The sequence below is a fragment of the Garra rufa genome, chromosome 9 (assembly GCF_049309525.1).
Source record: "Garra rufa chromosome 9, GarRuf1.0, whole genome shotgun sequence".
Taxonomy (NCBI): domain Eukaryota; kingdom Metazoa; phylum Chordata; class Actinopteri; order Cypriniformes; family Cyprinidae; genus Garra; species Garra rufa.
Window position 1 is genome coordinate 34,178,038 of NC_133369.1, and position 16,430 is coordinate 34,194,467.

A 16,430-nucleotide genomic window follows, 5' to 3' on the forward strand; every position below is an offset into this window, starting at 1 on the left:
TGTCCTGAATAAGATATTTCACATAAAATATGTTCATGGACTATATGTAAACATCTTTTATGTGAAATATAAGACAAAAAATGAAATGATTCAAATAACCCCCTTCAAAAGTTTGGGTTACTTAATACTGTGTGTGGTTACCTGGATGATCTACAACTGTTTTTTTTTCTTTTGTCCCTTGTTTGTTCTTAAGAGTTCAACTGATCACTGTTCTTCAGAAAAATCCTCCAGGTCCTGCAAATTTTTTCAGTTTTCCAGCATCTTTTGCATATCAGAACCCTTTTCAGCAGTGACTGCATGATTTGAGATCCATCTTTTCACAGTGAGGACAATTGAGGGACTCAAACACTACTATTAAAAAAAAGGTTCAAACATTCACTGATGCTCCAGAAGGAAACACAGAGCCCTGTGTGTTCTTAGTGTATCCTTAGTGTCTCCTGGTGTTTTTTGTTATTAAAACCTGCTGCAAGTGGATCCTCTGCCTTCAGTCTCTGAATGTTACAGTGTCATTCTGAAATGACACCCTTTTGTCACTGCATGTATGAGTTTGTTCTTGATAATCTTTCATGTGCTAATGTGTGTGCCCAATAAAAGCTATACAGAAAGCATCTGTGGCATTCTATTAATTACCACAGAACAATTTCTATTAATTTCTTAGTAAAAATGTGCAAATAATTCCATATCAATATCAGTTGTTAAATAATTTATAAAGAATTATTTTGTACAAAAATTTGCTATTTGTGTGGTCAAGTCTATGTAAACACTGCAGACAGATATCCATGTATATTATCACTTGAATCATGTGAATTTTGCTATGTTTACAAGATTTGCATGGTCAGAACAAGAGCTAAATGTTTTACACACCATTTCATAGTATGTGACTCTTACTCCAGTCTCATGTTAATGTCATGTTTAAGTCTTGTGGGTTTGCTTTTGAAATATATCACATATTGTAGTAAACCCACTGATCTATAATAGACCAGTGATTAAACATTCTTTTGAAAAGTGTGGCTATATTTATGTCACAATTCATGCAAGTATGCACCACACAATGTGCTGCATTAGCCTTGTAAATCATAATATGTACTGGCAGTCAACCTCACAAAGTGTCACAGGGCACCTCTGTGCTTCATTCATAGCACACTAATAGCTCTAGAAGCCTGGCCCTGATGTGTTCCTGCTGCTCAATCCTGCTGAACCTGCTGCTCCAATAGACTGCCTTAAAACCTATATCTGTGCCCCGTTAGTAATGGATTTATATCCATTGTTATAATACATAAACTGCATCTGACCTTATGTATTTAAGATGTACTGTAAAATTCAGCTGCTAGTCACATAGACTTGTACATAGCTGTTGTCCAAGAATATTGGTAAAATGATTATTCTCTTACTGAAAATCCTAGAAAAAAAAAAAAAAAAAAAAAACTGAAGAAGAAGGAGAAAGAATTTGACCAGGCCAAAAGAAAGAAAGAAATAAAGAGAACTAGAGAGACTGACTCGTGGGAGCCGGGATGCTGTCTGACCTTTAATGAGGGTCAGAAACTCCTCGTGTTTGACCCTGTTGCTCTGCATGTCGATCTTGAGAGTGAGCAGCAGGGTGAACAGGAATTTGTGTTCTTCATACAAACCCCGAGCTGCGTACTTGTGCACATCAAAGGTCATGTACTCAATGATGTTGGCGATCCGCTTGCTTGTTATTGGACTCTTTGAGGACCTGCTCCCCAAGAGAAAGACATAAGGTTACAAAGGATTTTTTTTTTTTTGATAATGAACTCAAAGCTAACTCAATGCACTCTCACATGGACAGTATGACCAACAGGAACTGTGTTTAACATCAGTATCATGTGAATTTACATTTTTTAATTGCCAATCCAACATTTCATGGTGTGGTCAATGTAGGCACAATATGGGCTTCAGGTATGGGCCCCAAATGGGTTTGTTTACCAGGTTGGCCCTATTTTAATTTGTCCCAATCTGAATCAGCCCTCATATAGAATCTGGCTGAGACTAATTCGGATAGTGTCAACAAACCCATCTAGAGCCCGTAACTCGAGTCTACTTTTCACATCATGAAATGATAACTGCATTATGAAGACTGGAAAACAGTTTAGTCTCATGTCATTTTGAAAAAAAAATAATAATAATTAAATGGGGTAAGAAATGACAGATGAGTTATACTTTGCCAAGGACAAGTCGAACAAGCCCAGGAACTGGCGCAGAGAGGTCTGATACATCACGTTCACCATGCTCATCTCCGTGATCAGAAAGTATAAAATGCTTCCTCTTGTGGCAACTACACACAGAACAGAAGGTGTCACAAAAGCCCTGTTTACATCTGGTATTAACATCCATTTCAGATACAACTAGACGTGACCACTTTGTCAATGAACTTCAAGGAAAGGGTCTCTGATTTTGTGGCATCTGTGTCTAAATGCATGTTTAAAACCAGGGTTTCTCAAGCAATTTTGAGTCTTTTGCAGGAGTACAAACTGGCAAGTGTATATGAACAGCTATTATTGCTAAGCTCTCTGAAATACTTGATTCTGATTGGTCATTTACACTAGTCATTTACCTTGTTTGCTATTCAAATCAATGAATCAACCAACATTTTGCTCGTGACAACAGATGAGTGTTTCCATTGCCTGGATACAGAATGGCCTTGATTGGAAAAACTGTAAGCTTTTAAACAGATGGTGTGGTCTCAGTGACTGACAAGCACGATGGGGTTGTGTGGAAAAGTTGGACTAAGTATATGAGGTGGAACAGTTCCACTGCTTTTTATATTTTGAGCCAGTGCAATGCAAGTGACAGACATTACTGTCAAAACTATTTTTACTAAGAACAATTTATTTTTAGTTTAGGTTGCTTTTAGTCTTGTGTGACCAATTAGAAATTCACAATGAAAAGTTTTAGGCAGCAGGTGCACTTCTGAAGGATAAATTTCACTGCATCTGCATACCATGATATCAGATTGAAAGTCTCAAGTGTGACATTAAAACTTGAACAAAAGATTGTGTTTTTACCGCATACCGTCTGCTTAATGACTAAAAACAATTGTGCAACAATAATGCAACTTAGTATTAATATTTACAAAAATGCATCAAATTTTAGTCAGGAACAATGGATGCTTAAAAGATGAGTAGACATTTGTTTCCTTATTGTCGGAGAAGTTATGGTACAGATTAGCATTTACCCTACAAATGCAATGTATTTCTGTTTTTCACCTCTGAATGTGGTTGGATCATCTGAGATGTATATTAATACCAGGTGTAAAATGGATCAAAAGATCCTGTTTACATTAAGTTTTACAGCTTGTGGTTATTCTGATAATTGTCACATTGTAAGACAAACAAACTAGAGGAAGAGATTTCTCAATTTCTACATTTATCCTTGAAAGATATAAAAAAAAAAATCACTAAAGGAAAGACAAGCTCTAAGCCCACACCGGGTCTGTATTCCTCGCGGGCCGCATTGATCTGGATCTCAGTCTCAGCAGCGATCTGGAGTTTTTGTGTGACCTCCTCTGCAGTGCGTTTCGTGTTTCCCAGCACTGTGATGAGGCTCTCGTCATCCACCAGGGAGCCCTGCGTGCTAGTCAGCCTAAAAAGTAAATTATCCTCCAGCTCCTTCATTTTACGATTATTGGCTGTCACATCCTCCAGCAGGTCAGTCCGCTCCTTCTCCAGTTCCTGACAATCCAGAAACATCACACAGTCATTTCTCACCACACAAACAACTTTATAATTTGGCTATTAATTGTCATTGTTGTGATTAACGATTTAATTGCCTCTTTTGTTTATGTCACTTGCAGTGTAAGCTTAATACACAAATGCATTAAAAAGTAATTTAATCCTATGGCATGGGGACAGGGGCTATATAACTGTTATCTACTTTTCATTCACATTCATACTGATGTTTTGGAACCCAACCCAAAAATCACACTGTAGTAGTATACTCTAATACAAATTATTGTTTTTATTATTCTAAAATATTAAAATCTGATTATGCAGTAGTAATACATTTCTATCCTATATTCATCCATTAATTTCTGCATACTTTAGGGTGGTCTGATTAAATTCATGAGGCTTAATTTATAATTTACATAATTAAGATGTATTATTTTTTTCCTACAGACAGCACACATTTATTAACACTTTAAATATATTATTTGTCATAGAATCCTTAAAAGAATAATTAAACCGAAATTACTTTGAAACCAAATGAACTTGAGTGGAAATGTTCTCTGGTAATACGCAGTACATGACAAGTAAACGACTTACATATTTTAATGCTGTTTAGCAAGCCTTTGACATAAAAACATTGAGGTAAAAACAGACCAGTTTATATCATTCAGAGTTAAATACCCAGTTCTCCAGCTTCAGAATAGTATGATTGTGAGTCAGTTTTGCTCGGTTAGCTATCAAAATCCTAGCAATACCTGTCAAATGTTTTTCTTTCTTTCTTTTTTTTTTTCTCTTTTTTTCTACTGTCCAAATGTTCCTTTTCAGTTCCTCATCAGACAGAGATGACTAACTAGCCTCTGGAGAGTCCATAATATTGGCTATTATAATTCAGATCTGTGCTGGGCGGCATGTGGATCTGTACTCTTACTAGGCTGAGTGTAAAGAGGTGACATGGGTTTCAGGCCCTTATTCCTGATTGACAAATCAATGTCCAGCAGTGAATATGTTCTGAATGCCACTTTAATTTTCTCTACCTGGGAATCTGCAGGCACTATCAAAGTCCATCTGGCTGTGCTAGGCTGAAATGAGCTGAGATGACAGTGATTCTCCATAACAATGTGCAGTACTACAAGATACCTGTAGCTTTGATTTAGTTGCTTCTAGGCTTGACATAGCTGTGGGCCCCAATTTAAGGTGCTATGCATTTATCTTCTATGTCAACCACCATAAAATGCTTACAACCAGTGCCGGCCTGTTGGTTTGTGGGGCCCTAGGCAAGATAATGCAAATGGGCCCCACTAGTCTAAAAAAACTGTCAGAGTAACAGTGAAGAGCACATACAATGCTTGTTTCAATATTTAAATGTAAATGTGTATTAATTGCACCATATTCAACAAACATATGTAAAATATTTAAACAAATAAAAAAGTTAGTGCAAATGAACTTGAGTAAACAGATACAAGAAAGTAAAAAAGTCAAATAAATAAAATATAAATTAAGTATACACAAAAACTAAATCAAATAAACAGATCATAGACAAAATAAACACAGGCCTACTAATAATCATAAATGACAAGACATGAAGGCTATTGTGCTTATTTTTAAGAATTGATTGATGATCACAATAAAAACCCTTTCTTGCATTAGACATTGGATCTGGGTCTGTAATTATTTAACGTAACATGCTAAATGTGTTTCAGTTTGTCCTTGTCTGTGATTATGGGCATTATTACATGTATAAAACAAAGTACTGCAGCAATAAATATTATGTAGCTGTCAAAACATCCCTTTTTACAGCTCTGGAAAGATATCGTTTGGATTCCATTAAATTACCAACTTAATTTCGTTCTTTCATTTCAAATAATTTAAAAATAGTATTAATGTGTAACAAGACAATCCGAGATACTATTCTGAGATGCAATATTACGTAAATTCCAAAATCTAAACCATAACAACAAAATCTGTACTGTAACAAAATAACTTCACATTAAATTATAAAGAACACTGAGTTTGTTATGCCTGTTTGTAGGGCAGAAAATCTCACATTTACTAAGAGGAAAATATACTCTTATAAAAGTATTATAATTCCTATTATTTTTTTATTTATTTATTATAACGAAAAAAAAAATAAATAAGGTGTGTGCATTAGTGAGTGCACACGTGTAATATAATGTTTCATTCATACAAGAAATCCCTAACATGGACAAAGATGCTTTCGCGTAGAGACGATGTAACTGGTGAAACAGAGACATATCTGTACGATTTATGTTTTTCAAGCCATATTCGGTATTTTTATATAAATATACTAGATGCAACGCAATGCTAATCAACAGCCTTTATCACTTTATAGAATATACTATATTAAATAAGGATTTTGCCTAATTCTGTGATGTGAAACCACGTCAGATCACAAAAGAAAGTTATTTTAAAAACTCGACTGTTATTAAATGAAGAGATAAACATGTAATGTTCTCTTTAGACAGCAGGTTTCTAAACAGACTTAAACCCATGCAAAAATCCATACACGCGTTCTATTGAGGTAAATTTGAACGCACAGACTGATTTTTTTTTTTTTTTTCATATGTTCGACACACGTGAGGCTGGTGCGTCACCCCAGTTCCCTTTTGAAAGCTTCAGTCGATGCTGCGCTGCTCAGCGCATTGGGATACGTCTTTAGTCGTGACCAGCTGTGAATATTGTGTATAAAACGTTGAAAAACCGACCGGAAGGTAATATAGCCTCGGCTGATGACGTCATCGGCACGCACCGCACACACGAGGCTATAAGTAGATGAGCCACAGGTGCATCATCAGGTCTTTTGTCTTCAGATCATTCTGTGCATGTGTGCGTTCAGCAATCTCTCTCTATTTCAAACCTTTCTCTTTGTTAGGAGTTAGTTTGTACAAGGCAGTGTGCAGAAATTTCACTCTCATTTTCTTTTCTTTCTCTCGTGTCATCTAAGAGTTTAAAAAGAAATGAGTCAACAAATCAGTAAGCGTTGTGTTCCTCCATGCTTTCGCCCTATGTGTGAGCTGGATACACACGATTACTGTTTTGTTTGTTTGGGGGAAGAGCACGCGGTTCTGGCAATAGAGAAAGGCGGGTGCGAGCATTGTGATCAGCTCACAGTTAAGATGCTTCGCTCCCGTCTGAACTATTTCCAGTCCGCACCCGCATTACCATCGTGGGGCTCTTGTATGGATCTGAATGACGAGCAAGAGACGGGTCCGTCCCTTTCGCTTGCCGCGTCACCAGATCCTAACATCCCCTCTCGTGATCTCAAAGCGCGCTCCGGTGCTTCTTCGATTCACGAGGGGGATAACATATCTCTTGGCTCGTCAGATCGCGAGCAGCCAGCCTCTGAGCATTCCTCTCGCGAAAAGAAATCTGTTGAGGAATTGCTAGAGGTGGTTACTCGCGCGGTTGCCAGGTTACAGCTTGACTGGCCACGCGAGCAAGAGACGCCCAAACGTAGTAAGCTAGAGGATAGGTTTCTGTCCGGTGGCAGGGGGGAGAAACCACAACATCAGTTTCTCCCCTTTTTCGAGGACCTCCATGATGAGCTGTCTAAGTCATGGAGTAAACCATATACTTCTCGCGTCTTTGTGCCTTCGACGTTGACTTTTTTTTTCGACTATCGTGGGTGCAAAGTCGCGGGGGTATACGGAGATGCCTCGGGTTGAAGAGACGCTCGCGAGCTATCTCTCGCCCGAAGCTGCATCTTCGATAAAGAAACCTACCCTCCCCACTAAACCCTGCCGTATGACATCATCGTTAGTGGGTAAAGCTTACCAAGCTGCAGGTCAGGCTGGTGCTGCGCTGCATACTATGACTGTATTACAGGCATAACAGGCTGACCTATTGAAGGACTTGAGTGTGGGCAGTATCATCGACGAGGAAGCGTTTTCTGAGCTTCGTCGAGCCACAGATCTGTCTCTCCGTGCACCTGTGGCTGAATCTAACAGGCATTAAAGAGAAAGACCGTTTATTCCTGTTAGATTCCCCTGTTTCTCCCTCTGGTTTGTTTTGTGACTCCGTAAGTACCGTAGTCACCAGATTTAAAGAGGTGAAGAAACATGAGGAAGCGTTTGTTCAGTTCCTTCCTCGCCGCACTCAAGGGGAGGGGCCGTCTGCCACCCAGCCCCACCCCGGTCCTTCAAGAGCCAGGGAGGTTAAAAAGCAGAGCGTGGCGGAGTGTGCTCCCCCTCGTAGAGACTGGGGACAGGCTCGCCGCGCTCAGCAACCTCCCAAGCCAGACCTCAGGACTATTATTAACAGAAAGCGAAAGTCCTGATGGTCTGGTGCCCAATCTGGTGGGGGTAGTCCCCCGCGGGATGGGGCGCGCTCAAGATCTCTTCACCCCTTCCCGATACCCTCACAAAACCTCTCCATCCCTGCCACCTCTCGTGCCTCGGGGGGCAGCGGTTTCCAGCGAAATGTTAGATGTTCCGTTGTTTCCGGCTGTCATTCTGGACGCGGAACATCTAACATCCCCTCAAAAGGAAGTATTAAAATTAATACCACTCTCAGAGAGTCTGGCAGCGTGGAAACTTCTGCCAGGCATCTCTGCGTGGGTATTAAGCACAGTACAAATACGATACAGAATCCAATTTATTCGTCGTCCTCCGCGTTTCAGCGGCGTGGTTTTCACTTCCTTGAAACCGGAGCTGATGCACGTACTGTCAAGAGCTACAAACTCTTCTGAGCAAAGAGGCCATAGAGCATGTTCCTCTTCCAGAGAGAGAGTCAGGCTATTACAGCAGATACTTCCTGGTTCCCAAAAAGGATGGGGGGCTGCGTCCAATCTTAGATCTTCGAGGCTTAAACCGTTCAGTCAAACGCTCAAGTTCAAGATGTTAACTGTCAAGATGGTCGTGACGCAGATTCAACATCACGATTGGTTCGTCACGAACCAATTCCATTCTTCCATTCGGCCTAGCCTTGTCACCCCGCACATTCACAAAATGCATGGATGCAGCACTGGCTCCTTTACGACTCCAGGGCATTCGCATTTTGAATTACATCGACGATTGCTTAATACTGGCACAATCGCGAGAGATGGTGCTCCAACACAGAGACATCGTGTTAGCTCATCTGGTTTCTATAGGGCTGAGACTCAACACCAGCAATAGTGTTCTTTCTCCTGCCCAGAGAACGACTTATCTCAGGATCGTTTGGGATTCGGTCACGATGCGGGCACAACTGTCTCCCGCTCGGATCGAGACCATTCGGCAGACCATGAGCAAGATCAGGCTAGGCCAAGAGCACACTGTTCATCAGTACCAGAAAATGTTAGGTCTTATGGCATCAGCATCCATGGTGATTCCTCTGGGGCTGTTGCACATGAGACCGTTTCAGTTGTGGCTAAAAGCCAGAGGATTTTATCCAAGAGCCAATCCTCAAAGGCAAATAAAAGTGACACGCCGCGGGCTTCGTACACTATCTCCGTGGCTCAGACCCCGGTTCCTTACCTTGGGTCCCACTCTAGGGGCGCCGTGTCGTCGCAGACCGCTAACGACAGATGCCTCCCTGATGGGCTGGGGAGCAGTCTTAGAAGGCCGTCCAGCTCAAGGGGAATGGGAGGGCCATCAGCTCGATTGGCACATCAATTGCCTCGAGCTGATGGCCGTATTTCTGGCTCTGAAATATTTTCTCCACCAATTGAGGGGCTGTCATGTCCTAGTGCGGGTGGACAATACAGCGGCAGTCTCTTATTTAAATCACCAGGGAGATCTGCGCTCACGTAACCTGAACAGAATAGCGAGGCAGATTTTTCTCTGGGCCCAGGACAAGTTTCTGTCACTCAGGGCAGTTTACATTCCAGGGCAGTTGAACGTGGGAGCAGATTTACTGTCCAGACAGACACTGGACACACAGTGAAACAGATCTGGACCAGATTTTACCAAGCGGAGGTGGACCTCTTTGCCTCCCAGCAGACAGCACAATGTCCCCTCTACTTCTCTCTGAGTCACTCAGCTCCATTGGGTCTGGATGCGATGGCGCACTCATGGCCCAAAATGTGCCTGTATGCGTTTCCTCCAGTTTCTCTGCTCCTGGGAGTTCTAGCCAGAGTTCGCCAACAAGGGTCTTGCCTCTTACTGATAGCGCCGCGTTAGCCGAACAGAGTATAGTTGTCGGAGATAATATCTCTCCTCGACGGCTCGCCGTGGGCGATTCCGGAGAGGAGGGACCTTCTGTCTCATGCGGAGGGAACGATATTCCATCCCGACCTGTGGAATCTTCATGTTTGGCCCCTGAGGGGAACCAACTGAGAGACACTGGGCTTTCGCCTGCCGTTATTGAGACCATTCTAAGTGCTAGGGCTCCCTCCACTAGGAAAAATTATGCCGGTAAATGGGGTGTTTTTGAAAGGTGGTGTGCTGAACACAATGTAGATCCAGTTAACTGCCAGATTGCTTCAGTACTGGACTTCATGCAAGAGAAATTATCAACAGGCATATGCCCTGCTACTCTTAGGGTTTATGTGGATGCTCTTTCGGCTTGCCACGCCTTGATTGATGAGGCACCACTCGGGAGACACCCTCTGCTCTCTCGCTTCCTTCGTGGGGCCAGGAGACTGAGGCCTCCAGTGAAAACCAAGATCCCTTCATGGGACTTAGCTACAGTTCTTGAGGGTCTGGTTGAAACCCCATTTGAACCTATAGAATCAGCGTCTGATAAACTTCTGACTCTAAATTTTTTTTTCTAATGGCAATAACTTCCTTGAAGAGAATTGGGGATATGCAGGCTCTGTCTATCTCTCCATCCTGCTTAGACTTTGCCCCATGAATGGTCAAAGTGATTTTGCATCCTCATCCTGATTACCTGCCTAAGGTTCCATTTTCATAAGTCAGAGCAACTCTTCGTCTGTTATGGTGCTTATAACAGGGGAGCGGCTGCTACCAAGCAGACCATCTCTCATTGGGTCAGGGATGCTATTGCTCTTGCCTATGAGGCGCGCTGTCAAGCTTCTCCTAAAGGTCCTCTTCTAGTGCTTTGGCAAGGGGTGCCCCCCTACAACAGGTTTGTGATGCGGCAGGTTGGTCCTCTCCGCACACATTCATAAGATTTTATAGTTTGGATGTTCATGCCACTCCGGGCTCTCATGTCCTTGAGTCGACATCACAAGCTAATGTCTAGACCTTCTTGCATTCTTGTGAAACACACCTGCACAACCGTGGGGGTCCAGACATGTTCAAGCACGGCGACGTGGGTATTCTCGTTCCCAATACGCTGAGCAGCGCAGCATCGACTGAAGCTTTCAAAAGGGAACGATCCCGGTTACTTGACTGTAACCTTGTTCCCTGAGAAAGCAGAACGAGATGCTGCGCTATTTTGCTGTGTTGAAGATGTCCCGGGACTGCTCTTCAGACAAAATATCCTGATGATGCACCTGTGGCTCATCTACTTATAGCCTCGTGCGTGCGGTGCGCGCCGATGACGTCATCAGCCGAGACTATATTACCTCCCGGTTGGTTTTTCAACGATTTATACACAATATTCACAGCTGGTCACGACTAAAGACGTTTCCCAATGCGCTGAGCAGCGCAGCATCTCGTTCCGCTTTCTCAGGGAACAAGGTTACAGTCAAGTAACCGGGATCGTTATGTAGACAGGTGTGTGCGGCTTGAAATTGCATTGCGCACCGATCGGTGTATGACCACAAGAAGGTTCTGAAAGCTTGGAGAGCCGTCTGCGCTCTAGCTCTGGTTTTAAACACGGATCTTACTGCGCAGCGCCACTTCAATTCGAACGCACCTAAAAATCCAAATGACAACCTCACGACCGCGGGGCCCTCCCCTTAACCCCCTGGGGCCGACGGTCACGCCGGCGTGACCAACCTACTTTTTTTAAGATCAGCGCAAAAGACACTAAAAATGCTCTGTCGGTTTAAGTCATACACATTAGAGATATACATCAATGGAAACTGTAAAGCGTGTACTTTTATTTGGGCACACTCAAAAGAACAGCAGAAAGTTGTGTTTTTTTATTTAGAATAAAGAAAACAAACAGGGTGATTTCTGTTTTCTCTGTCTCCGTGAACTGCTTTTAGAAATGCGTCACTTATATCATTCAAACACGGTGAATATTTAGCACACAAACATAAAAGTGGTATCTACTGAAAGCTTGAGATTTATGCTTTTAAACAAAGTAAGTTTTATCAAAAACAAATAATCTGTGATAAATTAATCTATATGAAACCAAGGAGATGTCTAGTCTATCCAGTTCCAACTAATTATCTCTAATGTGACCGCGCCCACTATCGCGAAATCTTTTGCCATGCAAATTAGCCATGTGCTACTAGCAAGGCAAGGACCGGATTATCTGTACGCGAGGAAACTCCCACATCACCGCAACAAAGCAACATGACTTCAAGTTCATCTTGGTTACAGTTTGTTACTGAATGAAGACATGCTGTGAGGAATAAGACTTATATGTACCTCAATCCTAAGAAGGACGCGATGCGACGCAAACCCAGCAGGAGGAGACATTTACATGAGTAAGTTTTACTTTCATTTTCCTACTAGCTTTCGCTGTTATTTACTTTGACAAAACATGTACACATTTTACTAGTTAGACTTATTCCAAACTAAAATTCCTGACTTTATCAAATGAAACATTATGAAGTAGGCTACGTTTGATTGCATTGCATCTCTTACAATGGCAGGATATTTATAATGTTCTAGAAAAACGATGTGATTATGACTGTGAGATGCATTTATGACGATATCTTTATGAATGTAGAATCATACTTTATTTATTTATTTTATTGTATAACAGTGTAAAAGTAATATGAGTGCTTACACTGAATGTGTGTTTACATCACGTTTATTAGTAATATAGTGCTAAACGATAATTATTAGTTTCTTAGATATTACATGTCCTTTTTTTTTACATTAGTACAAATTCTAGAGTATAGACTGTATTCTGACAGATGATCCTGATATGATTTTTGGTTTGTTTTGTTTTTGTAGTGATCTCAAACCTGCTCAAAAGATGAATCCTGCCCTCTTTCCCTTGAGTCCCTTCAAACTGTTTTCCTCTGAGAGCACTAGAAACTTGAGATGTTCAACTACACTGATATTCTAGTGTAAAACAAGTTTTTGACTTTTTTGTATTTTTTTAAGGGCACACAAAATAGCAGGTAAGATTTGTTTCATTTGTTGAACAGAATTCAGAAGAAGTTTTCAGAAATGCCACAAAGTCTGTGCACATCTGTGTGGTAAGATGAGGGAGCTCAATAATGTGTCTTTGACCTTCATTATGTATGTTTTGTTTATACAGTGATAGTAAATAAAATAAAAATAATCTAAAACTCCATTCTCTGAATCTTCTCACATTGTTTCCTATAGTCAAGTCAGACATTGATGGGGCCATTAGGGAGGGCCCTTTTGTCTTTCAGGTGTGAATTGCTAAATATTCATGGGCCATTGCCACACCTATGAATAATCCCTTTCGATCACAAAACATGTTTTATAAAATTTAAATCAATATATTGTTTTCTCTGAACGAGTGAACGAGATGATTTTCACATCATTTGGTTGAAAAAATTCTAGCCTATGACATCCAATTATCTAAAGTCTTGTAAAGAAATGTCCTGTATGTGCTTCATGGCCTTATTTCAGTGACTTCAAAACTTTAGATTTTCAATAACCACGCATAAACATAGTTTTCTCAAAAACACAAACATGCACATTAATGTTGCTTGCATATTATTGTAGCCCAATATGTGCTGATTACAATGTAATCTGACTTTAACCATTCATATGTTTTTAAGATACTGAAAAAAGCACAAATGTCAGGGCATGTCAAAACTTCTTCAGGGCCCCAAAACACCTCAGGCCCCAGAGGGTTAAGACGGGGCCCTAGGCGACCGGCTGTATCGCCTGTTAGACGGGCCGGCACTGCTTATAACACTAGCAATATTTCGTCTTTTGAATTATGTTAATCTTTCTTTTGATCTTGAGAATAAACCTCACTAAAATTTGTTCAGCCCCAAAACAAACAAATAACACTATGTCAAATTAAATTTATTTGTATAGCGCTTTTTACGATACACATTGTTTCAATGCACCCTAATATTCAGTAACAATTTCCAATAAGGTCTCATTTGTTAACATTAGTCAATACATTAGGTATGAGCAATATATTTCTATTTAGCATTTATTAACATTTGTTAATATTATGTCACAAAAATATTGTTATGTCACATTTGTTTGTAGTTTGTTCATGATAGTTCACAGTGCATTAACTAATGTTAACAATTTGATTTGAATTATGTATAAATTAAAAATGAACTATGATAATACTGTCACACTCCTTTGGACTGTTTGTGTTGGTTTTTCCCTCTCATGCCCATATTTGATTCTTCCAGTTCCTGTCCTCATCATGTTGGTTTCAGTTCAGAGTTGTCCAATCACAAGGTTGTGTATGTGTGAATTTGAATGAATTTGTATGAGTGAGGTTAGCCAAATAGTAAAATATGTACAATTTGCCATGAGATTGGGTTGGCTTAATGCCTTTAAAGCTGGGAGATAATTTAGTTTATATTTTGCGACGATGTAGCAGTATATAGTATATATTGCTCTAAGCAAGTACACTGTATGAAAGCAAAAGTCTTTCCCATACATTGATTTATTTATAATATCAAAACTGACCGCCACAAATACATTTTCCAAAAGGCTTTGACTTTAATAAATAAACGTAAGCACTGCATGTTTCAAAGTAAAAATGCAGTGTGAGTGTTTTTATATTAATGTATCTTTAAAGACAACCTGCTGTCATTATCACTTAATCTTTCCTATAATTCCTGATAAAGTAGCATTTGTGAATGCAGCGCAGCTTTGTGTAAACTGAAAAAAATATATTTACTAAAAAAAATTTTAAGGTAAGTGGTTGCAATCAATTTATTTTAGCTACATTTAAATAAAAAAAAAATGTTGAAAATTAATCTACTAAATTTGTTTATTTAATTGTAGCTAAAATTAATTAATTGCAACCACTTACCTTATTTAATTTTGTAAATTCCATGAGTCATTTTTTTCAGTATCCAGTCCTTACTAGGGAAACAGCTATTTCTGCCACTCTAAAAACGGCTCCTGCAGGCAGGGAATGAATTTACATTTTAAATAAGCCAGCCTGCTGTTTTATATTTACATACAGTATATATTTATTTATATTTACATTATATATTTCCCCCGGGGGAAGTGCCGCCACACATAGAGTGCAAGTCTGTGGGAAACACTGCACTTTATATAGAGAGCTATGTGATAATACAGGTTACATTTTTTTGCAACGATAATCAATCACATAGTCAAGATTTGCTATATAGCATATGCTGCTTTACTTGAGAAAACGAAAATTTTGTCATTAATTACTCATGTCATTCCAAACCCATAAGATCTTTGTTCATATTTGGAACACAAACAAAGATATTTTTGATAAAACCCAATATCTTTCTGACCCTGCATAGACAGCAATGTAACTACCACGTTCAAAGCCCAGAAAGGTAGTAAGGACAATAGTCCTTGTGACATCTGTGATTTATTACTAATTTTATGAAGCTACGAAAATACTTTTTGTGCATAAAGAAAACAAGAATAATGACTTTATTTAACAATTTTTTCTCTTCGTTGTCAGTCTTCAACTGCATGTGGTGCTGCTGACACAGAAGATGGTTTTAGCGTAGAACTCGGATGTGTGGTGGAATAAAATAAATGGTTGAAAAAAAGTTTATATTTTTGACTTTGTCATTAGCTCTTGGATCTCATCAAAAATATTTGAATTTGTGTTCTGAAGATGAACCAAGGTCTTACAGGTTTGGAACAACATGAGGATGAATAATTAATTACAGACTTTCCATTTTTGGGTAAATTATCACTTTAAGAATAACAAATATTTCAATATTAAAAAATCTTTAGAGAGAAGTTACTAAATAGAGTTGTGTTAATAACACTCCTAATATTAAAGGTGTTAGTGAAGTTGAAGATTTTTGGGTGAACTATCCCTTTACATAGCATATACTGCTTTACTTGAGAACTGAACTATAAAAGTAAAATAGGAGGGACTATATATCATATTTACTATTTACATATTTACATACATTATACTACTATTATAGTACTATATAAATGTTAATATACAATTAGGCAATAATACAGTTTACATTTTTTGAAGAATTAACAATTAATCAGTTGAGATTTGATTTCATTTAATATGAAAGTACTGTATGTATCTGGGCATGGTTGGATTATTTGTAGTAGTTTAAATGAGGATGAGGATGAAACAACAGAGATTTGTTAGCTAAAACCTTTGAGTCTCTAAGACTATGTTGAATGTTAGTAGTCTTTCAGTGTACAGAGATTCACGCTTTTTGTCCAGTGACCCTAAAAAAATTATTGAAGCACTCTCTCCCTCTTGCTTGCTGTGCCATAGAAATGTTTTTTTTTTTTATGTAGTACCATTGGGGCCTTCATGAGGAAGGGTATAACTTAAAAAAGAGCATGTTTCTAAATGCACCGCCAAAAGGTTTAAATGGCCTTTTCTAAAGCATGGCTTTACACAACTTCACACTGAATGTCAAGCATCATCTAAAATTATAGTACAATTAACCTAAATGACTTACACATGTGAAGAAAAAAAAAAAAAAAAAAAGTACATTTATGTTAAAAAAAAAACACCCACTGGTCATTTCAGCAGCAGACTGAATGAATGCTCAAGTGGTGAGTGGTAATCTACTTTGGCTAG

The 16,430-nt window shown here is 39.4% G+C and overlaps 1 protein-coding gene across 1 annotated transcript in view; it reads right to left on the reverse strand.

The window, feature by feature from the left end:
- Positions 1-16,430, reverse strand: part of LOC141343238 (dynein axonemal heavy chain 5-like) — a 62,355-nt gene that overhangs the window by 24,012 nt on the left and 21,913 nt on the right. Inside the window, exons 13-15 of the mRNA XM_073847837.1 lie at positions 3,446-3,689; positions 2,179-2,293; positions 1,524-1,714 (exon numbers count right to left, since the gene is read on the reverse strand). Coding sequence (XP_073703938.1) covers positions 1,524-1,714; positions 2,179-2,293; positions 3,446-3,689 — 550 coding nt within the window. The remainder of the gene's footprint in view (positions 1-1,523; positions 1,715-2,178; positions 2,294-3,445; positions 3,690-16,430) is intronic.